Genomic DNA, 25,571 nt, shown 5'->3' with positions numbered 1-25,571 from the left:
ATATAATAATAATATTTCCGAGTGTAAAGCTGAAACAACATTTGTTGTGAAACGCGCTATACAAATAAACTTGAATTGAATTGAACTTCACTGTTTTATTTTTTACTATGTACATTCTTAAACAATTAAGCCAAATATTTTGTGTTTAAAAACCTATGTTGGATAAATAAACAAACACTGCGTATTTCTCCAGCACCTGTCGTTTGTGAAAACTTTCTTAGGGAAACTTTTCGGCCAGTGGGTTGAACTATTCCCTCTGCAGGGGCGTGCAATCAGGATTTAGCCCGTTTCAGGAAGGAAACCGCAGCCTGTTTGAGTCCCTGCCAACCCGCGGCTCAAGAAATGGAACAGACCCGGAACTCCAGTTCCTTATTGATCCACCTAAAACAATCTTTGCAGAGTCCCAATGCGTTCACCACAAAGTAATGCTGAACTTTAAAGAGAAATAAACCATGTCAGCCGCGGTGGAAGTGGCTAAAGAGGAGCTGAAGGAGGTGAACATATGTGACATCTGCCCGGAGGAGGAGAGCGGAGTTTTCCTCAGCGCAGGTGCGTCCTACCTGGACGGCTTTTCGGGGTTTCATAAGTGGGTCTCAAAGATTGAGGTAAAGTTGCCTTTTATACTCGCACATTCAGACTTTCTACTTAATAATGTCATTTCAGTAAAGTATTGTTTGCTAATTGTAAATAGGGAAATCATTTTAGCATCCAATGACTATCAATGTAACATTGCAGTCATTTAAATAGTGCTAATGTTGTTTTGAAGTCATATTTATGTGCCTAAATATTTAAAGTACTGTAATAAATTGAGGTAAAGTTGGTTTTATATTCACATATTCAGAGTTTCTGCTTAATAGCCTAATATAATTTCAGAAAACTGTTGTTTCCCAATTCTAAATATAGTGAAATTATATTAGCAGCCAATACATTGCTTTTACAGTCAATTAACTAGTACTCTTGTTGTTTTGAAGTCATTTTTACATGCCGAAATATTCAAAATTTCATAAATAAACAGTATAAAAATTATTTTTATCCTACGAGCATTAAGCTATTAAATAATAGTGGTGGCTGAGATTAGATTAAGAGAATTTAGTTTGCTTATTTATGTGTTCATGGAGTGAGGCTTGTAACTTTTATTGAACTATCTATTTGTCTTTTGTATGTTGCATTGTTTTGTCCATGTTTGTGATGACTGCAGCTGGGGGCAAGAGCCTAAGACAAATTTCCCTAGCTGGGACAATAAAGTTTTACCTTACCTTACCTTAAATAGTGTAATAAATTGAGGTACAGTTGGTTTGATGTTATACTTGCATGTGAATTCTGACCGAAATATTGAAAATAGTGTAATAAATTGAGGTACAGTTGGTTTGATGTTATACTTGCATGTGATTTCTGACCGAAATATTGAAAATAGTGTAATAAATTGAGGTACAGTTGGTTTGATGTTATACTTGCATGTGAATTCTGACCGAAATATTGATAATAGTGTAATAAATTGGGGTAAAGTTGGTTTTAGCCTATTTTTGCATATTCAGAGGCTCTCCTTAACAATATAATTTCAGAAATGTGTTGTTTGCCAATTCTAAATTTCAATAATATTAGCAGCATCAGTACAACATTGCAGTCATTTAGATAGAGATTATTTTGTTTTAAAGTTATATTTACATGCCTAAATAATCAAAGTACTGTAATGAATTGAGGTAAAGTTGGTTTTCTGTGCGCACATTCAGAGTTTCTGCTTAGTAGCCTAATATAATTTCAGAAAAGTATTATTTCCCAATTCTAAATATAGTGAAATTATATTAGCAGCCAATACATTTAGTTTAACGTCAATTAAATAGTACTTTTGTTGTTTTGAAGTCATATTTACATGCCAAAATATTCAAAATAGTGTATTAAATTGAGATAAAGTTGGCTTGATGTTATACTTGCATGTGATTTCTGCCCAAAATATTGAAACTAGTGTAATAAATTGAGGTAAAGTTGGTTTTAACCCATATTCACACATTCACAGTCTCTCCTTAACAATATAATTTCAGAAATGTGTTGTTCTAAATAGATAAATCATATTAGCAGCATCAGTACAGCATTTTTCACAGTCATTTAGATAGAGCTTATTTTTAGAAGTTATATTTACGTGCCTAAATATTCAAAGTACTGTAATGAATTGAGGTAAAGTTGGTTTTATATTCACATATTCAGAGTTTCTGCTTAATAGCCTAATATAATTTCAGAAAACTGTTGTTTCCCAATTCTAAATATAGTGAAATTATATTAGCAGCCAATAAATTTCGTTTACAGTCAACTAAATAGTACTTTTGCTGTTTTGAAGTCATATTTACATGCCAAAATATTCAAAATAGAGTAATAAATTGGGGTAAAGTTGGTTTTAGCCCATTTTCGCATATTCAGAGGCTCTCCTTAACAATATAATTTCAGAAATGTGTTGTTTGCCAATTCTAAATATAAATAATATTAGCAGCATCAGTACAACATTGCAGTCATTTAGATAGAGCTTATTTTGTTTTAAAGTTATATTTACATGCCTAAATAATCAAAGTACTGTAATGAATTGAGGTAAAGTTGGTTTTATATTCACATATTCAGAGTTTCTGCTTAATAACCTAATATAATTTCAGAAAACTGTTGTTTCCCAATTCTTAATATGGTGAAATCTTATTAGCAGCCAATGACTATCAAAGTACAGCATTGTTCACAGTCAATTAAATAGTACTAATGTTGTTTTGAAGTCATTTATGTGCGGAAATATTCAAAATAGTGTAATAAATTGAGGTAAAGTTGGTTTTAGCCCACTTTCACACATTCAGAGGCTCTCCTTGACAATATAATTTCAGAAATGTGTTGTTTGTCAATTTTAAATATTAATAATATTAGCAGCATCAGTACAACATTGTTCACAGTCATTTAGATAGAGCTTATTTTGTTATAAAGTTATATTTACATGCCTAATGAATCAAAGTACTGTAATAAATTGAGGTAAAGTTGGTTTTATATTCACATATTCAGAGTTTCTGCTTAATAGCCTAATATAATTTCAGAAAACTGTTGTTTCCCAATTCTAAATATAGTGAAATTATATTAGCAGCCAATACATTTCGTTTACAGTCAACTAAATAGTACTTTTGCTGTTTTGAAGTCATATTTACATGCCAAAAATATTCAAAATAGAGTAATAAATTGAGGTAAAGTTGGTTTTAGCCCATTTTCGCATATTCAGAGGCTCTCCTTAACAATATAATTTCAGAAATGGGTTGTTTGCCAATTCTAAATATCAATAATATTAGCAGCATCAGTACAACATTGCAGTCATTTAGATAGAGCTTATTTTGTTTTAAAGTTATATTTAAATAATCAAAGTACTGTAATAAATTGAGGTAAAGTTGGTTTTATATTCACATATTCAGAGTTTCTGCTTAATAACCTAATATAATTTCAGAAAACTGTTGTTTCCCAATTCTTAATATGGTGAAATCTTATTAGCAGCCAATGACTATCAAAGTACAGCATTGTTCACAGTCAATTAAATAGTACTAATGTTGTTTTGAAGTCATTTATGTGCGGAAATAGTCAAAATAGTGGAATAAATTGAGGTAAAGTTGGTTTTAGCCCATATTCGCACATTCAGAGGCTCTCCTTAACAATATAATTTTGGAAATGTGTTGTTTGCCAATTCTAAATGGTGAAATCATATCAGCAACCAATGACTATCAAAGTACAGTATTGTTCACAGTCATTCAGATAGAGCTTATGTTGTTTTGAAGTCATATTTACCTGCCAAATTATTCAAAGGACTGTAATAGTTTGGGGTAAAGTAGATTTTATATTTGCACATTCAGTCAATATAAGAGTGCTCATGTTGTTTTGAAGTCATACTTGCATGCGATTTCAGAACAAATATTCAAAGTAGCGTGGTAAACTATATAGGGAGCATGTCACAAGTTTTTGTTGTTCAAAAATGAACGAATATAAAACCGACTTTACCTCAATGTCCCAAAGGTGTCAGATGGAGACTGTGAGAAAACGTCATCCAGGAAGGCTCACGAGGAGGAGAAAGGAAGTGTGTATTTTGATCAAGAGGAGCTGAAAGACTCCCGGGCTTCATCTTTGGTGGATTGTTTGCTGGTGGAGCTTTATGACACGTACAGTCACGTTGTCCCAGGCTTGGACAGCTCCACTGAGGCCTCCAGCTCGGACGCTTTTCTGGGCAGGAGCAACAGCGGATCTAGCTTTCTGCAGGAGCTCCAGGAGAAGCACACCAGGCGCCATCAGGTCAAATATCTGGCTCAGAAAGGTGAGGAGGATTGAAACACTGTTGGACTTTATTAACATCTGTGTGGTGTTGGTAATGTTTTCATCCTCTCAAGGGTGTTTTTGAGTCTTGATTTGGTCACAACTTTCTCTGTGTTTCAGCAAATGAAATGATTTGTGGTGAAACATCTTATTTTGACACATATTTTGGCATAATGCTTTGGCATAAAAAAACCCTCAACAATTCACTGGCCAAATGTACTACCCTTTCATTATGTTTGGGGCTGTTTTTGCCCCATTGACCTCCATTATAAGAAATAGTTTTTATTGCAAAGCCATGCCACAATATTGTTATTCTAGAATTTAAATGGACTGCCTTCTATTTTAATGTACTTTAAAGTGTATTTTTTACTATTTTAGGTGTATTTATTTCTCAGCGTCATCATTTTAGTTTTCAGGGTTACGTGATGACGTGCTGATTTGATGTTTTGGGATTATTGGTGGCCATTTATTAAGTGTGTTTTTTAATTGTAATTTATTTATTAATTATATACAGTATTTATTACTGTTGAAACTTGTTTTGGTTACTGAAGATTTTTTGAAACTTGGTATATAATTAGTAGTAAACGTAAAAAAAAGAACCACACTTGAATCCCGAGAGCCAGTTAAGTCTTAACCCTTTGTTTGCTCATGTAATTTAACTGTTGTCTCAGGTGCTCAGCTTCTCTGCAGGCCATCATGACAGTTTACATACGGTGGACTTCATAGACTTCTACATGTATACACAGTGTTCTGTCAATCATCATTATCTTACATTATTATAACACTCCTAAATTAAGGATTCCACAACACTCTTTTTTTTATGTTATTTAAGAACTTTTTTTGGTTCTCCAAACAACTTTAAGTGAACTTTCAACAAAATAAATAAATAAAAAACATTCCACAACATCCCTTTTTTGATGTCATATACAACAGTTTTTTTTTTTGTTCTTCAAAGACCTTTACCATATAAGAACTATTTCTTCAAAGACATTCAAGTGAGTAGTTCTAAAAAGAACCATTCCACAAGATTCTTTTTTATGATGTCACATAAGAACTACAGTATTTTTGGTTCCCAGATACTTTCAAGTGAGCAGTTCTAAAAAGAACCATTCTACAACATTTTTGATGTCATATAAGAACTATGTTTGTTTCTCCAGTCCAAAGATCTTCAATTGAACATTTCTAAAAAGAACCATTCCACAACATTCTTTTTTATGATGTCATATAAGAACTACAGTATTTTTGCTTCTTCAGATACTTTCAAGTGAACAGTTCTAAAAAGAACCATTCCACAACATATTTGACGTCAAGAACTATGTTTGGCTGTCCAATCCAAAGATCTTCAATTGAACATTTCTAAAAAGAACCATTCCACAACATTTTTTTAATGTCAAATAAGAACTATGTTTGGTTCTCCAATATAAAGATCTTCAATTGAACATTTCTTAAAAGAACCATTCCACAACATTTTTGATGTCATATAAGAACTTTGTTTGGTTCTCCAATATAAAGATCTTCAATTGAACATTTCTAAAAAGAACCATTCCACAACATTTTTGATGTCAAGTAAGAACTATGTTTGGTTCTCCAATATAAAGATCTTCAATTGAACATTTCTTAAAAGAACCATTCCACAACATATTTGACGTCATATAAGAACTATGTTTGGCTGTCCAATCCAAAGATCTTCAATTGAACATTTCTAAAAAGAACCATTCCACAACATTTTTGATGTCATATAAGAACTTTGTTTGGTTCTCCAATATAAAGATCTTCAATTGAACATTTCTAAAAAGATTCATTCCACAACATTCTTTTTTTTGATGTCATATAAGAACTCATTTGATTTTTCAAAGACCTTCAAGCTAATGGTTCTTTTAGAACTGTTCACTTGAAGGTCTTTGGAGAACCAGATGAGTTTTTATATGATATTATACTTTTTTGTTGTTGTTGTTGACGTTTTTTAAGAACTGTTTTGGTTCACCTAAGACCTACAAGTAAACAGTTCTAAAAAAAAGAACCATTCCACAATGGATTAAGGCAAAGAAATTTACCACATTTCATAAGTTACCATATTTCACCAATTTACTGATTACAGTATGTAAAGCATTGCAAATATTTTTTGTATTGCAGGTTTTCTAGAATGTCATCTTTAAATTTGATAATTTAATACATTTCTTGCATCTGAATATTGGATGAAGTCAGGTTCAAAATAATTTTTTATTATTTTTTATTTCGTTTGAACATATTTGTGTCCGAGTTGTCCATAATTAAGATAATATCACAAACAGAAATAAATTGTATTTTTTAAAGAGCAAAATCAATTTTAACAGTTAATTTATGGAACATATCCATCTGTTAAAAATATTCAAAATAGAGAATAAATAAATATAGACTGAATAAAACTAAAAATTTATGTTAAGAATAAAATCATTGTAATTCAAATCTACAAACACAATTAATAAACTGAGAAAAGACAGACTTAATGTATTTTGGATGTAAAAAAAAACCCCACAAAAAATCTCAAGTCTGAAAGGCGCATGATAAATGGTGCTTTAACCTACAGTGTCTCTCCTTGATGTAAATAAGACACAAATTAGCTTTTTATGTAGTGAAAAAAATACTTTGAAGTTAAAAGTTCTTCATTAAACCTTTAATATCAAATGAATTATCTTTTATTTTGTAAAATGGGGTTCAGCTTCAGCAGTCTTGATGTTGTTTTCAGGTCCAGAAGAGCTGAAGTGGATTGTCCAGGAGGTGAAATACCGCATCGCTGTACAGTCGGCTAAACTGGTGCGGCAGGCCAAAAGGAAAGATCGACTCCGGCAGAAGTTCCAGAAGAACTGCGATATCGTGACCGCCTGCCTGCAAGCCGTCTCGCAGAAAAGACGTAATTACAGAGCGTTCTTTCATTGCGTTTGCTCAGGGTTAAATTACCCACATGGTCTTCTTTGCTTTTTCTAGATTAATCCATTGTAGGTCGAAAGTAGATCTCAGATTTCATTAATGTCTACTGTCCGCATAATATATGGAGAGACTTTAAATGAAATATTTTTAAATGTGAATTCTTTTAAAATTGTAAAAAAAAAATTATCAAAAGTAAACCTTAAACAGTTTTAGATTTTTATCTGGTACAGTATATTATCATTATTATTATTTATGTATTTTTATCTTGTGTATTTATTGCTGTTGATGACTTTTAATTGTTAGAATATTTTTTTAAATTATAGATGAATGTTATAAAATGTGGTAAACTTTTTTTTGCAATGACGTGGCAATAAACCCAAAATTCTCTCGCTCTCTTTCCTCATAATATAATATAATATAATATAATATAATATAATATAATATAATATAATATAATATAATATAATATAATATAATATAATATAATATAATATAATATAAAATAATATAATATAATATTATGTTCCGGTACTGGGTTGCGGCTGAAAGGGCATCTACAGTGGAAACATTATGCTGGAACAGTTGGCAGGTCATTCCACTGTGGCGACCTCTGATAAATAAGTGGCTAACCCACAGGAAAATGAATGAATATAATATAATAGCATATAATGTAATATAAAATAGCATGCAGAAAGACTGAGGGCAGAGATGTTTTCATGATATTGAGATTCTGTTTCTGTCTTTTATTAATAGTTTCTATTTTCCTCTTTTCCATTTCATTGATTTTAAACCATAAAGAAATTATGTTTTTATGATTTTTGGAATTTTTTTATGATGATTTTGCATTATGTTTTAATGATTTCAATATTTTAGTATATTCCTTTTTTCTATCTATCTATCTATCTATCTATCTATCTATCTATCTATCTATCTATCTATCTATCTATCTATCTATCTATCTATCTATCTATCTATCTATCTATCTATCTATCTATCTATCTATCCATCTATCTATCTATAATCTATCTATCTATCTATCTATCTATCTATCTATCTATCTATCTATCTATCTATCTATCTATCTATCTATCTATCTATCTATCTATCTATCTATTTGTGTCCGTCTGTCCGTCCGTCCGTCCGTCCGTCCGTCCTTCCGTCCGTCCGTCCGTCCGTCCGTCTGTCTGTCTATCTATCTATCTATCTGTCTGTCTGTCTGTCTGTCTGTCTGTCTGTCTGTCTGTCCGTCCGTCCGTCCGTCCGTCCGTCCGTCCGTCCGTCCGTCCGTCCGTCCGTCCGTCCGTCCGTCCGTCCGTCCGTCCGTCCGTCCGTCCGTCCGTCCGTCCGTCCGTCCGTCCGTCCGTCCGTCCGTCCGTCCGTCCGTCCGTCCGTCCGTCCGTCCGTCCGTCCGTCCGTCCGTCCGTCCGTCCGTCCGTCCGTCCGTCCGTCCGTCCGTCCGTCCGTCCGTCCGTCCGTCCGTCCGTCCGTCCGTCCGTCCGTCCGTCCGTCCGTCCGTCCGTCCGTCCGTCCGTCCGTCTGTCTGTCTGTCCGTCCACCTGTCTGTCTTTTCCCTATGAAATTGCTATTGCTTTGTTTATTTCACAAGACGTTTCAAGTAAATCTTACCCTGTACTCCTAATTTACAACCTTGAAAACTATTTTATTCCAGAATTTTCTTCAGTTTAGTCAATTGTTTTGTTTATGCATGTCAATATACATTTTATACATTTTTATTGTAGTTTGAGTTATTATTATGTTAAGGTAAACTACATGGAAATGAGAAATATTTTATTTTCATTTTTTTTTAAAAATCCAACCAACAAAATAGCGTAGTTTTGTGTATTATATCATTTTTAAATTATATATACTCAGTCCCTTTGGTTTGGCTCATTTCCTGTTTATCAGGGGTCGACACAGGAGGGAACATTCGACCAATTTGTTGTATTATTATATTATTATTATATTTATATTATTGTAATAATGAACCTGGACAACTACACTGTAAAACACATCCGTATATTGTAATTCATGTTTTTATTTATTTATTTTTTCTCCTGTTTATTTCTGTTTTGGGTTTGCATTATGGCATCTTGATCTTTCTTCCAGCAACTTTTAACCTTGAAGTTTAAAAAAAAGTGACTTTTATAAACATTGTTAATAGTTTGCAGTGATATATTGTCTGGGTTGGTGTTGTATACGCTACAAAAACCTTTTAATAAACTGCTAGTACATTTTCTGTTGTTTTACAGACTGTTTTCTATATTATTTCTTATACATTATATTATTAAACTACTAAAATGTATATAAAAGTCACTATGTTAAACTGTGGTGTCAAATTTTCAACATCAAAAGTCGACAGAGCAGAGATCAACATCCCATAATGCAATTCACAACTGTAAATTAAAGGAAAACACTTGAAATGCAGATTTTTTTTGTTTTACAGTGTATCAAATGCATCTCTAATTTACCTTAATTTAGTTCCCTCTGTTGATGTGGGCCTAATTGAAGACATTAATCTCAAATATCTCATTTCTACATTCGCGTTCCCTCCTTACACCTTTACAACTGCATCATTTGCATTAGATTAAAAACACACGTGCAGAGAGAGAATCCAGCCGCTCATTCATGTCAGTTTATGACTCTAACATGCAAACTACTGCAGCGTCATGTTGTAGCAGTCGTTTATTTACACTTCTGGATGTTATCGTATTGCTGTGCCGTGCATTTCTGTGGGAGATTTGAGTGTGGCCTTGCTTTTAATGTCTTTTTTATTTCAACATGCTGCATGTCAAGCACTGACAAACAGGTACAGTATAAAATCACATCAAAACTGCAGTGTTTTTCAGTCACTGAGTAGTGTCATAATACCGAAAGTGTGCTTTGATGGATGGTTTTTGCTTTTGTGAACATCATAATTGCAGATTATCATTCATTTGTATTTTTTTATTATTATTGTTATGTATGTCAGAAGAAAAAACACCTCACTCACATTAATATATATAGTGAGCCATCATATCTTGTTGTTTTAGTAGTCTGAACAAACTGCAAACGTCATTTGTTAGTGTATAATTCAATTAAATTCAGTTCATCTTTATTTCTTTAGCAGTTTTACAATGTAGATTGTGTCAAAGCAGCTTCACATAGAAGATTATAGTGAATTAAAGTCCAGTAATGCTTTAACAAAGACTTTTTAAGCCTCTAAACTTAAAAAATAAGCAGGAAAGTACTTTTATTTCCTCATTTCTCACTGAAATTGTCAGCCCGGCACAGGTAATTGCTTTCTCTCTGGCTCTTCCTCCAGAGCTCCAGCGGTCCCTCCTCCCGCTCTAGCCCGCATGTGACGCTCATGTGTGGGTGTAGACTCGCGCATCACCGCGCTGTTCCGCCTCTCCATCCATCCGCATCAATTTCGGTCACCTTTCATTATTTTCTGCCGTTTATAACTCTTATGTTTTTGATACAGACATCCGTATATGCATGAGATGATAAAGGATGTTTGATCGCGTTATTTTCCTCTGATTTATTGATCGGAACGAGAGGATTTTTTTGTATGAGCTCGGCTTTTTAAATGCGCGGCCCAAAGGACCACTGTTTTGTCTCTAGATGAAGCAGGAAAGGTTTATTTCCTCTAAAAGGTCGAGGGTTTGTGTGAAGCGGCAGAATGCAGCTGGAGGAGTCGGTAATATTATCAGTAATGTGCTGAAGAAACGCAATGGGATCTCTAGAAGAGCGCCGCGCCTGCTGTGCACACTAGAGCCAGGTGAATACAGCATGCCTTATATTTTAGATATAATAATTAAGACATCATTAATTAAATATTAGATAGATAGATAGATAAAACCGGTTCTTGCGCGTTTGTTTGCATCGATGCTGAATGGAGAATTGCGCTTTGTGGTAATTAGCTTTGAAGGCCTGTCGTTTTAATATTTAATATGCTGTGATTAAATGTTGTGAACTATATTGTGAACTGGCCTGTTTTGTCACGCAGTATATATATTAACACAGTATTTAAATCTATCTAATATTATCCATCCATCTCAAATGCCCACTGCTTGTCATTCAGACATGGGGAAAAAAACCAAATTACTATTTATCTTGTTTTTGCCCTGTTATATAAACTTTTGTTTAGATTTACTCTGAACATTATTTTGCATTTGATTTGTTTTTGGTATTTTTTTTTGTTTTATTATATTTTATATAAAAATAGTAAACTATGCCTTTTTAAGTGAATCATTTTAAGTAGGCCTATATTTTCTTGAATATGTTTTTAATGTTTTTTTTTTCCCTCAGGTGTTTTACTGCACTTTTTTTTTCAGAAGTGTAATTCATTTAATTTTTTATTTGTGCTCTATTTTTACTATATAGGATAGCCTAACTATATTTTAAATATTTTACTATGCCCCTAAACTAATTTCTCTGTTCCTATCTTTAAATATTTTATTGGTATCACAATATAGCTATTGTGTCAGTTAAACTAAGCCCAAAACTACGGCTTAAAGACCCATCTTTGGACTTAAAGACACATATTTTTGATCAAGCTTTTAATTGACAGTATTAGTGTTTCTGTACTTGGATTTTAACTTGTTTTAAAATGTTTTATTTTATTGGTATGTGTTTTTATTTATTTATTTATTTATTTATTATACCTGTTTTCTGGTTATCTTTTATTGTAAAGCACTTTGTGACTTAATGTCTGGGAAAGGTGCTATAAAAAAGCTTTACTTACTATATATTTAAAGGCTTTAGGCTTAGCTTAACTGACACAATATGTATATTAAGACATTAATAGAATTATTAAAAATATATTAAGTGAATATAATAATATAATAAGTAAACTATATTATTAGAATATGTTTTAATATTGTATTTACATTTTAAAATACAGTATAGTTTTGAGGGCTTCTGAAAATACACAGGGTGCATTTTAGTTCTAATAAATGATGATATTTATAACATTTAATTATAGATTAATATAGAAAATTATAGATTTTCATTTTGATAACTATGCAAGTCATAAAAAGCCAATGTTTTTCATGTGTGTAATGGTAAATGAGTGCAGCAGGAGGGCAGGAGAGATGATGGTAGGATCATGTTGTTAATCCGGAACAGATCCTGCCTCACGACTCAAACACACGCAGAAATGTGCTAACTTCACTTTAGGTCTGTCTGTCATTTTAATAGCATGAAACAGTAACACAGATGGACTCAGGTTGGTCATTATTACTCATTTTTATGCACCAAAAGTTGCTGATTTCTGTTTTCCCCGACGTGTCAGTGATCTTTGTTTACATTCGCGTTCGAGAGCAGTTAGCATCTTTAGCGGTGGCTAATGTGAAACTTACTTCAGTTTAACCGATCCAACCTTTATAATTGAACATCTTTATCGTGTAAATGATGTCTAAACGCTGAAAGTCAGAGTTTTAATCGTGTTATTGTCAGATTGGTGTCTTGTATACGGAAGAAACTCCAGGCGGAAGTGAGTTTCAGCACCGCTTTTTAGTGGACAGCGGCTTTTATCAACCGTTCAATATCTCGTGTTTGGTTTCTACTTGTGATCGATAACACGCTATATTTATCGTTTCCGATCATTTCTGCTGCTTTTATTAGTGTTTATTCCTGGTATACATTTTGATAACTTCTCTGTCATTCACAATGAATCATAGAATGAAAGCAATATCCTCATTTTTTTATATTAAAATTGATTCTTTGATAAACACCCTGCTGAAGAATCCAGCTTAAACCAGCCTAGGCTGGTTGGCTGGTTTTAGCTGGTTGACCAGCCTAGTTTTAGAGGGGTTTTGGCCATTTCCAGGCTGGTTTCCGCCCATTTCCAGCCAGAAAACGACCAGCCAAATCCAGCTAAAGACCAGCCTGGTTTAAGCTGGATATAGCTGGTTTTGGCTGGACTCCCAGCTTGGCTAGGCTGGTCAAGCTGGTTTTAGCTGGTCATCTCCCAGCCCGACCAGCTAAGACCAGGCTGGAAATGGCTGGATACCAGCCAGGAAGTGGCCAAAACCCCTCTAAAACCAGCCTGGTTGACCAGCTAAAACCAGCCAACCAGCCTAGGCTGGTTTAAGCTGGATTTTTCAGCAGGGCAATGACGCCGCTAAACAAGGACGAGCTTGTTATAGCTAATACAGGTTTTTATGCAAGTTAAGAATATAATTGTTTTAAATTAGATATTTTTTGTATAATTTATATGCTTTTGCCTTCATAATCGTGACTTTCTTGAAATTGTGGATTTATTGCTATTAATGCTAATTGTTTTTCCTCAGAAATATCTTCTTACAACATCTGCAGCTCCACAAAAGATGTTTTTATAGTCTTTAATATTGATTCTCCACTGTTTTTGTCTTGTTACAGGAGTAGACACCAGGTTGAAGTTCACTATCGAACCCTCTCTAGGCAAGAACGGCTTTCAGCAAGTACGTATTGATCCCTTGAACAGCAAGAAAGCAAACAGTTGTGCTTTTTTTTTATGTTGTATGATGATTGTGTGTGTGTTTGTTTTCTAGTGGTACGACGCTCTGAAAGCAGTGGCCAGACTGCCGGTCGGCATTCCCAAAGAGTGGAGGAAAAGAGTAAGAGAGAATTATTTATTTACATTTATTAGCCCTCCTTGTATATATATTTTTCACCAATTACAGTTTAATGGAAGATTTTATTCAACACATTTTTAAACATGATAGTTTTAATAACTCATTTCTAATAACTGATTTATTTTTTCTTTGCCATGATGACAGTAAATAATATTTGACTAGATATTTTTCAAGATACTAGTATTCAGCTTAAAGTGACATTTAAAGGCTTAAATGTAAAAGTTAGGGGAGTCAGGGAAGTCTTTGTATAACGATGGTTTGTTCTGTAGACATAAAAAATATATTGTTTAAAAGCGCTAATAGTAATGATCTTTACAAATGTAACTGCTTTTTATTCTAGCCGAAATAAAACAAGAAAACATTTTAGGAAGTACTGTGAAAAAGTACTTTATTAATCATTTTTTGGGAAATATTTAAAAAAGAAACACAATTCACAGGAGGGCTGATTATTGTGAATTCAGCTGTATTTGGCTGTGTCTTAGCTGTGATATTGTAAACACTTACATTATGTTTGTTTTCTTATGTAGGTCTGGCTGACCCTGGCTGACCAGTATCTTCACAGCATCTCTATAGACTGGGAGAAAACCATGAGATTTGCCTTCAATGACCGCAGCAATCCAGATGATGACTCTTTGGGAATACAAATAGTAAAGGTACTTCATGTTGTTATATTTTCCCTTAAACGGTTATTTTAAAGTGGAAAAGGTCCCATTTTATATTAAGTGTCCTTAACTACTATTTACTTGCATCAAAAATAAATACAATGTACTTACCGTGTTCATAATGTATTTGAGAACACTTGTGTTCTTGTGTTGTATGGACGGGTTTGGTGGCATGGGTAGGTTTAAGGGTGGGTTAAGGTGTAGGGAATGGTCAGCAGTGTATTTACAAATGTAATTACAGAAGTTAATTACAGATGCAATTAAATACAGGTATTTAGTCAATCATAAGTACACAATAAATACATGTATTTACACAATGAGTACATTGTAACAAACTATTAATTCCTGTGTAAGTACATATTAGTTAAGGCCACTTAATTTAAAGTGGGACCCTGGAAAAACTGTGTTTCATGTTTATTTCTATAGCGCATCTACAATGTAGATAGTGTCAAAGCATAGAAGTTCTAGTAAATTGAAACCGTGTCAGTCTAGATTTTAAGAATTGAAGTTCAGATATATTTAATGGACTGGACTCCGTCTGATAAAAGATAAATTAAGCAGGATATTTGCTCACTGCAGTCTGTCAATAAGTGTGTAATGTAGCCAGATGCGTGTGTGTGCGTATGCATGCGCGCGTGTCTAGCAGGTGTGTAGTAGTGATCAAAGTCCAGTGTTCTGTTCTTTACGGTCTGTTGTCATCCAGGATCTGCACCGGACAGGCTGCAGCTCTTACTGTGGGCAGGAGGCGGAGCAGGACCGGGTGGTGCTGAAGCGGGTGCTGCTGGCTTATGCCCGCTGGAACAAGACTGTAGGATACTGTCAGGGATTTAATGTGCTGGCGGCACTTATCCTGGAGGTCACTGAGGGCAATGAAGGAGACGCTTTAAAGGTAAAGATGATCAAACAGCGTTTTATTTTATTTTATTAGCATTTTTATTTTATTTTGTTCATTTTATTTGCATTTGTAATTGCATTTTTTAAATTTTGTTTTATTGCATCTTCTGTTTTTTTTTTGACATTTTATTTAATTAGCATTTTTGTATTATTTATTTTTGCATTAAATTTAATTTATCATTTAAAAAAAATTAATTAGCATTTTTATATTATTTAATTTGCATTTTATTTAATTTATTTCACATTTAATTTAATTTGCATTTTTATTTTAAATTTGTTTGCCTTTTTATTTATTATTATTATTATTATTATTATTATTATTATTATTATTATTATTTCTGTTATTATATTTTATTTTAGTGCACTTTATAATTTGTTTTTACATTTTAACTTAATTTAATTAGCTTTTTATATTATTTAATTAGCATTTTATTGAATTTAATTAACAGTTTATTTTATTTGCATTTTTTTTCTTTGCCTTTTTATAATATTATTAATTTTATTAGCATTTTTTATTTTATGTTAGAGCATTTTATTATTTTTTTTACATTTTTACTTCATTTAATTAACATTTCTATTTATTTTAATAAGCATTTTATTTTTTACTTTTATTTGCCTTTATTTTATTTTTTATTTTATTTATTTTTTATTTTTAAGTAATTTTATTTTCAAATTGTATTAATTATGAAGAATTGCATTTTATTTCTATAATTTATATTGTTCGCAATATATGTCTGTTATTTAAAACAAAAACTGCAATACTTTTTATTACATAGTACTTTAATTTGACATTTTTATTTCATGCTGTATTTTTTCAACACCATTTTAATTGCAATTTTAATTGATTTTATTTGCAATTTTGTTTTACTTGCAATTTTATTTTATTTGCATTTTTATTTGCTTTGGTTTTGTTTTATTTTTGTTTTGCATTAATTAAATTAGAATTTGTATTTTATTTACATTTTTAATTTTATTATATTTTAGTTTGCCATTATTAATGATAAACTATTGACTATTATTGTGGTACAGGTGATGATCTATTTGATCGACAAGGTGCTTCCGGACAGTTATTTCGCCAATAATCTGCGAGCACTCTCTGTGGACATGGCCGTGTTCAGAGACCTGCTGCGGCTGAAGCTTCCAGAACTTTCTCAGCACCTTCACCACCTCCAAAAAGTGGCCAATCGCGAAGCTGGAGGTGCGTAGAAACCCTGCATCAAACATAAATATGAACAGTGTTTTTAGGCGATTGTAGTATGTAAACCTTATTGTGTTTCAGGCAGCTACGAGCCTCCGCTCACCAACGTCTTCACCATGCAGTGGTTTCTGACCATGTTTGCCACGTGTTTGCCTCATCACACCGTGCTGAAGATCTGGGATTCGGTGTTTTTTGAGGGATCAGAAATGCTGCTGCGTGTCGCTCTGGCCATTTGGGCCAAACTGGGAGAGTAGGTTCAATAAAACCCCCATTCATACCAATAATAACTGTAATCCAGCTATATATAATCAACTAGAATCAAATCCTTAAAGTAAACTGAACAATGTTGTGCTTATTTAGCACAATGCTAACATCATTTATTAGTATTATTATTCCAGAAAACAACGTGATCATATGTTAAATATGACTAATGTCCAGCTTATGAAATGTTCTGAATCTTTCTCTTTGTCAGGCGTATTGAGGAGTGTCAGACAGCAGATGAATTTTACAGTATTATGGGCTGCCTGACGCAAGAAATGCTGGAACACAAGCTCATCGACTCCAATGAACTCATGCAGGTAAAAGCATGAATAATTCATTCATATATGAGGCTTATTGTGAAGATGATTCAAGTATAATGTCTCTAATGCTGCAGAATGGAGTGTTTGAACATGCAAAGAGCTTCTTCGAGTTGTTCATCCCGCTGCTTTGTTTTTTTTTTCTTTTGTTTTTTTTTTTGCTGACAGACGGTTTACTCCATGGCTCCGTTCCCATTCCCGCAGCTGGCTGAGCTCAGGGAGAAATACACCTATAACATCACGCCGTTCCCTGCGCCGGTCAGAGCCAACAGCAGGTACGAGAGATGAACAGACACAGCACAGATGCGGAGATCTATCTATCTATCTATCTATCTATCTATCTATCTATCTATCTATCTATCTATCTATCTATCTATCTATCTATCTATCTATCTATCTATCTATCTATCTATCTATCCATCTATCCATCTATCCATCCATCCATCCATCGTTCTATCTACAGTTCTATCCATCTATCATTCTATCCATTTATCTATCATTCTGTCCATCCATCCATCCATCTATCGTTCTATCTATGTTTCTATCAATCTAACATACTATCTATCCATCTATCTATCATTCTGTCCATCCATCCATCATTCTGTCTATCCTTTCATCCATCCATCCATCCATGGTTCTATCCATCCATCCATCCATCCTTCCATCTCTGTCATTCCATCCATCCATCCATCCATCATTCTATCTACAGTTCTATCCATCTATCATTCTATCTATCCATCTATCTACCATTCTGTCCATCCATCCATCCATCCATCCATCCATCTAACGTTCTATCTGTTTCTATCCATCTATCTACAATTCTGTCCATCCATCCATCCATCCATCCATTCATCCATCCATCGTTTTGTTTCTATCCATCTATCATTCTATCTATCCATCTATCTACAATTGTCCATCCATCCATCCATCCATCCATCCATCCATCCATCCATCGTTTTGTTTCTATCCATCTATCATTCTATCTATCCATCCATCTACAATTCTGTCCATCCATCCATCCATCCATCCATCCATCCATCCATCTATCGTTCTATCTGTTTCTATCCATCTATCATTCTATCTTTCCATCTATCTACAATTCTGTCCATCCATCCATCCATCCATCCATTCATCCATCCATCCATCCATCGTTTTGTTTCTATCCATCTATCATTCTATCTATCCATCTATCTACCATTCTGTCCATCCATCCATCCATCGTTCTATCTATGGTTCTTTCCATCTATCATTCTATCTATCCATCTATCTACCATTCTGTCCATCCATCCATCCATCCATGGTTCAATCTATGGTTCCATCCATCCATCCTTATTTTATTTCACACGTAATCATTTTATTTCCTGACTATAGTCTGGCCCTCCATGGTTGGGAGAGTGATGATGATGCTGACATGGATGATGAAGACTCTATCGTCACCGCTCTGGGCTGTCTGGGACCACTAGGTGGCCTCCTGGCCCCTGAGATCCAAAGATACCAAAGGCACCTCAAAGGTCTGTGTCTGATTTTATTTCATAAGCCAAAAGCTAATAGAAAATAATAGTACTAAATCATTCTATGAGGTCACAAACATCACTCCTGCTTTATGATTTATGTCCAAAAAACCAAAAAAGATGTTTGACTTTCTTAATGCCATATTGGCTGAAAGCACATTGGCCTTGTCAAACTAAGGCTGTAATGCAAACATGAGCTCAATGTCGCTCACTCTGCCAACGTAAACCTGGCAAATCCTCCACAATCCTGTCTGAATCGGCCCTCAGATGGATTTAATCCTCTATGCATTTGTCAACTCTTGTTTTATTCAAGGTAGTCGTTCTAGCTGCTCTTAAAGGAGACATATTATACTCTTTTTTTTACTATTGTAAAGATATATTTTGAATACATTTGCATAGTATATTTTGCAATAAAGAATTATATGTAACTATACATTTATTTTAGTTTCGTTATAAAATATTTAATAACTTGTATAATAAAGTTTCAGTATCATAGATTAACATTCTACACTCATTGTGTATTTTATTTGTAATATTTTATTTTATGCATTGTATTTTTGGTGTATTTCATTTATTAACATTTAAAAAATAATTATAAAAAAAAATTGTGTGTATAAATATAACTGGCTGTGGGATTTGATATTGGTGTATGTCTAAAAATGATAATGGTAACTACATTAGCATCCACATTAATGCATGATGATGTGCTGTTTTGCACTAAGGGTGTACAGTGTTAATATAAATATATAGGTATGAATAGTATGCAAGGACAGGATCCTTTTATTTTGGCATGACAAATAAATCTCGTGTCTGAGTGTCTCAAAATACTCCACAAATCAATTATATTATCTTTAAATTTACCTCTATTTTGGTGTGAGCAAATTAAAACACCTTTATTATGTACATGTATGTCCCTTTAAATGCAAATGAGCTGTGGAAGAGGGCGGGGCCTTTACACTATTCTGACACTCAATACATAATAGAACAAGTGAAAAAATGTAAACCCTGCTACATTATATATATATATATATATATATATATATATATATATATATATATATATATATATATATATATATATATATATATATATATATATATTAACAAATTAGTGTTTATATATTATGCTGATGTTGAGGCTTTCAGTATAAATCTTTTGCACATTTTCTGGGATTGAAGATGCATCGGGGACCTGATTATTACATGTAAACATAAAAAAAAATAAAAATTTAATTTAGTTAAAATGTAGTAATTATCCCAGTCTATTTATTTGCTTATGTAAATGTCTAATGTAAACGTTTTAATAGTAATTTTAGTAATGACTAATATGTAAATGTTTATATAATTTATTTATAGTATAGCTGGCAAAAGTAATATTTTCTGCCTTTAAGTAGATATATTATATGAGAGGCTTACTTTTGTTCACCAAACAAGTGGTTCTAACTGAATTTGCATTGTAAACCTTACATAAAAGTTATGTTTTTGGGTTTTAGTAACTGTACTCTCAAAATTATTCCCATAAATCCAAAGATTTTGTACAAAATCCAGTACAGAAATAGCTAAAAACATATGCAGATTATGTCTGGTCCTGGTTATAATCTTAAGTTTCAGTACACATGAATAAATGGAAGATTTGGAGATGATCCGACACAAAACACCTCCGATGAAAATCAGTGTAATAATACTGGACACTTTTACTGGGGAATTAAGTTTTTAGTTACTACACTCTTAAAATCATTCTGCATAAATCCAGAGATTTTGTACAAAATTCCGTACAGAAATAACACAAATTATATCCGCAGATTCTGCATGGTCACGGTTGAAATCTTCAATTTCAGTGCAAATGAATAAATGGAAGATTCGGAAATGATCTGATGCAAATTCCCCAGTTAAAGTGTCCATTAGTCTTACACTGATTTTCATCTGGAGTGTTTTTTTTTTTTTTTTGGATGTGCAGATCAGAGAGCGGAGCAGAGCTGTAATGGCAGTAATATGGCAGAGCTCAGTCCCGGGGCGGTTGGCGCAGGACGAGCCGAACACCAGGCTGCCATCAACAGCATGATGCTGGAGCGCATGAGCACTGACATCAGCGCCCTGAAGAAACAGTACTCGCGTATCAAACAGAAACAACAGCAGCAGGCCGGACTGCTCTACATTCACACAGGTACAAACGTCATGCTGATATAACGAGCTTAAAGTCTGATTGATGTAATAAAAATAACTATTGGAGATGCACTGGTTTACAAAGAAGTTCATTTGACTTGATTTTTTTATATTTAAAAATAGTTGTAAAAAATCTAATGAAGAAAATAATCAATGAGCAATATATAAAAGTAAATAAATGCATGTTTTTAATACATTTGCATTGTGTATTTTGCTATATATCTTTATACATAGCAATACATCTTTAACATTTTAGTTTTATTATACAGTATTTAATAGCTTTTTTTGATTTGTTTTTTTATTGTTGTGGCTGGAAGGGCACCCGCTTTGTAAAAACATGCTGGATAAGTTGGCAGTTCATTACGCTGTGGCGACCCCGAATTAATAAAGGGACTAAGCCGACAAAAAAATTAATGATTAATAGCTTTTAAAATATTTAATCATATCATAGATTTCAATTATAACTTAATTGTGTATCTTGTCATATTTTATTTCATGCATTGTATTGTTTATCTTTTATTTTATTTAATAACATTTGAACATTTTTATGTACAAAAATCAAAACAATAAAACGGTAAATAAAAATAAATAAATAAAAATTATCTGTATGAATGACTTGCTTGCTTGTCTTAACACTCTAATGCTATGTTCACACCAAACGCGGAAGGGGCGTCAAGCCAGAGTGATTTACATGTTAAGTCAATGCAAACGTGCGAATAGACATCCTGCGGCGCTAAACGTGCGAATAGCATGATATGGCGAATGGCGGGGCGCGAATTGAGCGTTTTGCGCGTTTATGGAGGAGGAGGAGTTTATGAGCTCATAGAGCTGGATGCACCTCTGAAAGGATCTAGTGGACTCAGACACGGACCTAAACGCATCGATGCTGTTTTCAGTCTTCAGAAAACACAAAAACACTGTTATTTTCTTTTCTTTCGTTGCCATTTAGCAACGAAGCTAGAGTCACCGGGCAGACAGAAGCCCTGCCCATCACGTGATTCTGCGTCTGTTCTGAAGGTGCGAATGAAGCGGATTTGACGTGCGAATGAATCGAATGAAGCGAGTAAACTCAAATGTTCACGGAGCCATTTACGCGCGAATAGCACTATTTATCCGCACGTTCTGCGTCTGGTGTGTACACAGCATAATGGTAACGACATTAACATCCACACCAATGCATGACTAGGGCTGTGCAGTATTGCAACAAATATATGTATTTATAGTATGATTTTCTTTTTCATTAATGATAGTTAATAATCATTAAAATAATTTTGCTAGGTGTGTTTTGTTCGGCTGTCAGTGCTTTTATCGTTAATCAGCTGGAAGAAAATATAAATATTTTAAAGTAATTTTATTATTATTTTGTGTCATCATGACTTTTGCTGCGTTGAGGACACTGCTGTTCTTTTAAAGGTGTGACAAATGTGACATTTTTCTCAGGACTTCCTGTGGAAGCTGAAACTATTGAACCTCATCAATCCAGTAAACAGCAGATCTACCACACTGGTACAGATACTTATGGGTCAACTCATAATATGGGTCAGCTCATAATAATTAATGGGTCAACTAAGCTGTGGGTTTATTAAAGATATATGGTGTGGTGTTGGGTCTGCTGCTGTGTAATGCAATAACAACTGATTAATGAAGATATTTGCACATCCTGGCTATGCTTTGCAGGGTTTTGGGACATACTGAAGCTTCTTTATTATTGTTTTCAATTGTTAAAATGTTGAAATCTGCCATTTTGGAACGGCACATCTAGAGAAAATGATTGAAAGTCAATTGAAATCATAAGTTCTATGTGTTTTATGTATAAATATGTATGTGTAATTACATAACCATATATTTTATTGTTTATTATACTTTGAAATTAATTATAATATAAATAATAATGCTAATTTATGCTAACAAAATGCTAATTCATGCTAGTAATGGGTTAATTCTTGCTAAAACATTCTAGCATTATGCTTACTAATGCTAGCAACATGCTAATTCATGTTAAAAACTTTCTCACGACATGATTATTCATGTTAGCAATTCATGCTAAAATCATGGTGACCGATTGGATTAAGCCAAACTCAAAGTTGGTCTACAAATTTACTCATGCGGGTGTTATTGGTTCTTTACAGATAAGTGTCCAGCCACCAGTGTTCTTGCCTCCCAAATTGGTCCATCCCCAGTGGTCAATCACCTTCTCCTGGGCAGGAGACCAAGACCCTGTCAGCGATCCTTGAAGAATGGTATGATCCATAACGGTGGATCTCCTCAATCCCACTCAACGCCGCTTCTGGATCAGATGGTTCGCTCCAGACATCATTCGCCCTGGCGCACGCATGTTCGAGCACACCGGAGGAACATCGCCAGAGCGAGGGCTCAGCTCGGCTTTGATGACTCTCTGGAGGCAGAAGACGATCAGACGGATGAAAGCAAAACTGAAGGAGCATCTAAGGAGGGAGAAGAGACCAAATCCGAGGAAGCAGACGAAGATAAAATGGAAAATGCGGCAGCTGGAGGCTCAGATGTTTCCAAGCAAGAACTGCAGGAGATTGATAGACAGCTGTCTTCACTAGAACTGGACCCGGAATCTTCACCAGATCCGTCAACTCCAGAACCAGCTTTGGATCCAGACCCACAATCAGATCCAACTATTACTCCAGAACCACAGGCAGATCCCAATCCCACTACTCCAGATCCTGATCCCACCATTCAAGATCCCAGTTTCACCATTCAAAATCCCAATTCCAGCATTCAAAATCCCAGTCCCACCGTTCCAGATTCCAATCCCACCCTTCAAAATCCCAATTCCACCATTCAAGAATCCAAACCCACCACTGAAGATTCCTGTCTCACCATTCAAAATCCCAATTTAATTGTGCAAAGTCCCAGTTCTGCTGTTCTAAATCCCAGTCTCCCCATTCAAAATCCAAATACCATTGTTCAAAATCCCAACTCCACAATTCAAAATCCCAATCCCACCATTCAAGATCCCAATCCCACAGATCAAAATCCCAATTCCAGCATTCAAAACCTCAATATCACCATTCAAGATGTCAATCCCACCACTCCACCTCAGGCTCCGCTCCCATCCAGCCGCCGTCCCGGTTCCGACTCCTCCAGCTCCGAAAGTGGAAGCTCCCTGAGAAGAAGTGCTTCATCATTAGCAGGAGATCCTCCAAAAGCACAGCAGCAGATCTACTCCCCATTCCCTTGCATCAAAACACCCCGAAAATCCATGGCTGCAAGAAACCTGGGTCTCTACGGCCCAACAGCCAGAACTCCAAACGTACACTTCCCACAGATGAGCAGAAGCATGAACCGTGTAGGAAACACCACAAAACGCCGGTGATGAGTTGTAGACTGCTAATAATAAAGAAGAGCACTTATTGGGTTCCTCTTCATTTGGGTTTAAATTCCAGACTTGTGAAAGCACATGCATTTTGAAGTCTAATATGCTTCCAGATACTTAAGCACTGCAAAAAAAAAAGATTTTCACTCTTGGTGTTCTTGTTCTTTTTCCTAATACATGTGTCTAAACCAGATGTTCCCAATCTTGGTCCTGGAGGGCCGCTGTCCTGCACAGTTTAGCTCCAACTTCCTTTGACACACCTGGCTGGAAGATTCTAGTATAGCTAGGAAGAACTTCATTAGCCTGTTCAGGTGTGTTTAATATGGGTTGGAGCTTAAATATGCAGGACACAGGCCCTCCTGGATCAAGTTTGGGCAACTCTGGTTTAAACCAGTGTTTCTCAACCTGGTTCCTGGGAGACCACTAGCACTGCACGTGTTCCATGTCTCTGTAATGGGTGTGACCGGCAAAGGAGACATCTAAAAACATGCAGTGGTGGTGGTCCTGCACAGTTTAGCTCCAACTTCCTTCAACACACATCTGGCTGGAAGATTCTAGTATAGGAAGAACTTCATTAGGCGGTTCAGCTGTGTTTAATTGGGGTTGTAGCTTAAATATGCAGGACACCGGCCCTCCAGATTCGAGTTTGGGCAATCCTGATCTAAACCAGTGTTTCTCAACCACGTTCTTGGGGGACCACTAGCACTGCACATTTTCCATGTCTCCTTCATTAAACACAGATCATCAGCTCACTAGCACAGACTGAAAGAGCTGTAATGGGCGTGACCAGCAAAGTAGGCATCCAAAACATGCAGTGATGGTGGTCCTGCACAGTTTAGCTCCAACTTTCTTCAACACACATCTGGCTGGAAGATTCTAGTATAGCTAGAAAGAACTTCATTAAGCGGTTCAGCTGTGTTTAATTGGGGTTGGAGCTTAAATATGCAGGACACCGGCCCTCCAGGACTGAGTATGGGCAATCCTGGTCCTGGTGTTTCTCAACCACGCTCCTGGAGGACCATTAGCACTGCACATTTTCCATGCCTCCCTCATTAAACACACCTGATTCAGATCATCAGCTCATTAGCACTGACTGAAAGAGCTGTAATGGGTGTGACCGGCAAAGGAGACATCCAAAACATGCAGTGATGGTGGTCCTGCACAGTTTAGCTCCAACTTTCTTCAACACATCTGGCTGGAAGATTCTAGTATAGCTAGGAAGAACTTCATTAGGCAGTTCAGCTGTGTTTAATTGGGGTTGGAGCTTAAATATGCAGGACACCGGCCCTCCAGGACTGAGTTTGGGCAACCCTGGTCCCATTGTTCCTCAATCACATTCCTGGAGGACCACTAGCACTGCACATTTTTCATGTCTCCCTCATTAAACACAGATCATCAGCTC

The 25,571-nt window shown here is 34.8% G+C and overlaps 1 protein-coding gene across 13 annotated transcripts; it reads left to right on the top strand.

The window, feature by feature from the left end:
- Positions 1 to 305: 305 nt before the first annotated feature.
- tbc1d30 (TBC1 domain family, member 30) lies at positions 306 to 24,206 on the top strand. 13 transcript variants are annotated; one of them, XM_087247829.2, is made up of 15 exons: positions 306 to 605; positions 4,018 to 4,312; positions 7,037 to 7,201; positions 13,582 to 13,643; positions 13,734 to 13,799; positions 14,345 to 14,470; positions 15,183 to 15,368; positions 16,403 to 16,571; positions 16,653 to 16,821; positions 17,044 to 17,149; positions 17,318 to 17,424; positions 18,521 to 18,660; positions 20,618 to 20,824; positions 22,264 to 22,329; positions 22,953 to 24,206. In XM_087247829.2, exons 1-15 carry the CDS (start codon positions 453 to 455, stop codon positions 24,167 to 24,169), a joined length of 3,234 nt encoding a protein of 1,077 aa, XP_087103955.2. In that variant the 5' UTR covers positions 306 to 452; the 3' UTR covers positions 24,170 to 24,206. The 13 variants fall into 13 exon arrangements, with proteins under 13 accessions (XP_087103955.2, XP_087103954.2, XP_087103956.2 ...); XM_087247828.2 differs by having other exon boundaries at positions 22,264 to 22,362; XM_087247830.2 differs by lacking the exon at positions 22,264 to 22,329.
- Positions 24,207 to 25,571: the final 1,365 nt, after the last annotated feature.

Source organism: Danio rerio, chromosome 4 (assembly GCF_052040795.2).
Source record: "Danio rerio strain M-AB ecotype USA chromosome 4, GRCz13ab, whole genome shotgun sequence".
In the NCBI taxonomy this organism is placed as follows: domain Eukaryota; kingdom Metazoa; phylum Chordata; class Actinopteri; order Cypriniformes; family Danionidae; genus Danio; species Danio rerio.
This window is presented reverse-complemented; position numbering and strand designations above follow the sequence as displayed.

Excerpts from the sequence above, each read along its gene's own strand:
- tbc1d30 (XM_087247828.2), top strand. The coding sequence starts at position 453 with ATGTCAGCCGCGGTGGAAGTGGCTAAAGAGGAGCTGAAGGAGGTGAAC. Across the intron at positions 7,202-13,581 it reads AGCCGTCTCGCAGAAAAGAC|GAGTAGACACCAGGTTGAAG; the intron begins GTAATTACAGAG and ends GTCTTGTTACAG. Across the intron at positions 13,800-14,344 it reads CCAAAGAGTGGAGGAAAAGA|GTCTGGCTGACCCTGGCTGA; the intron begins GTAAGAGAGAAT and ends TTTCTTATGTAG.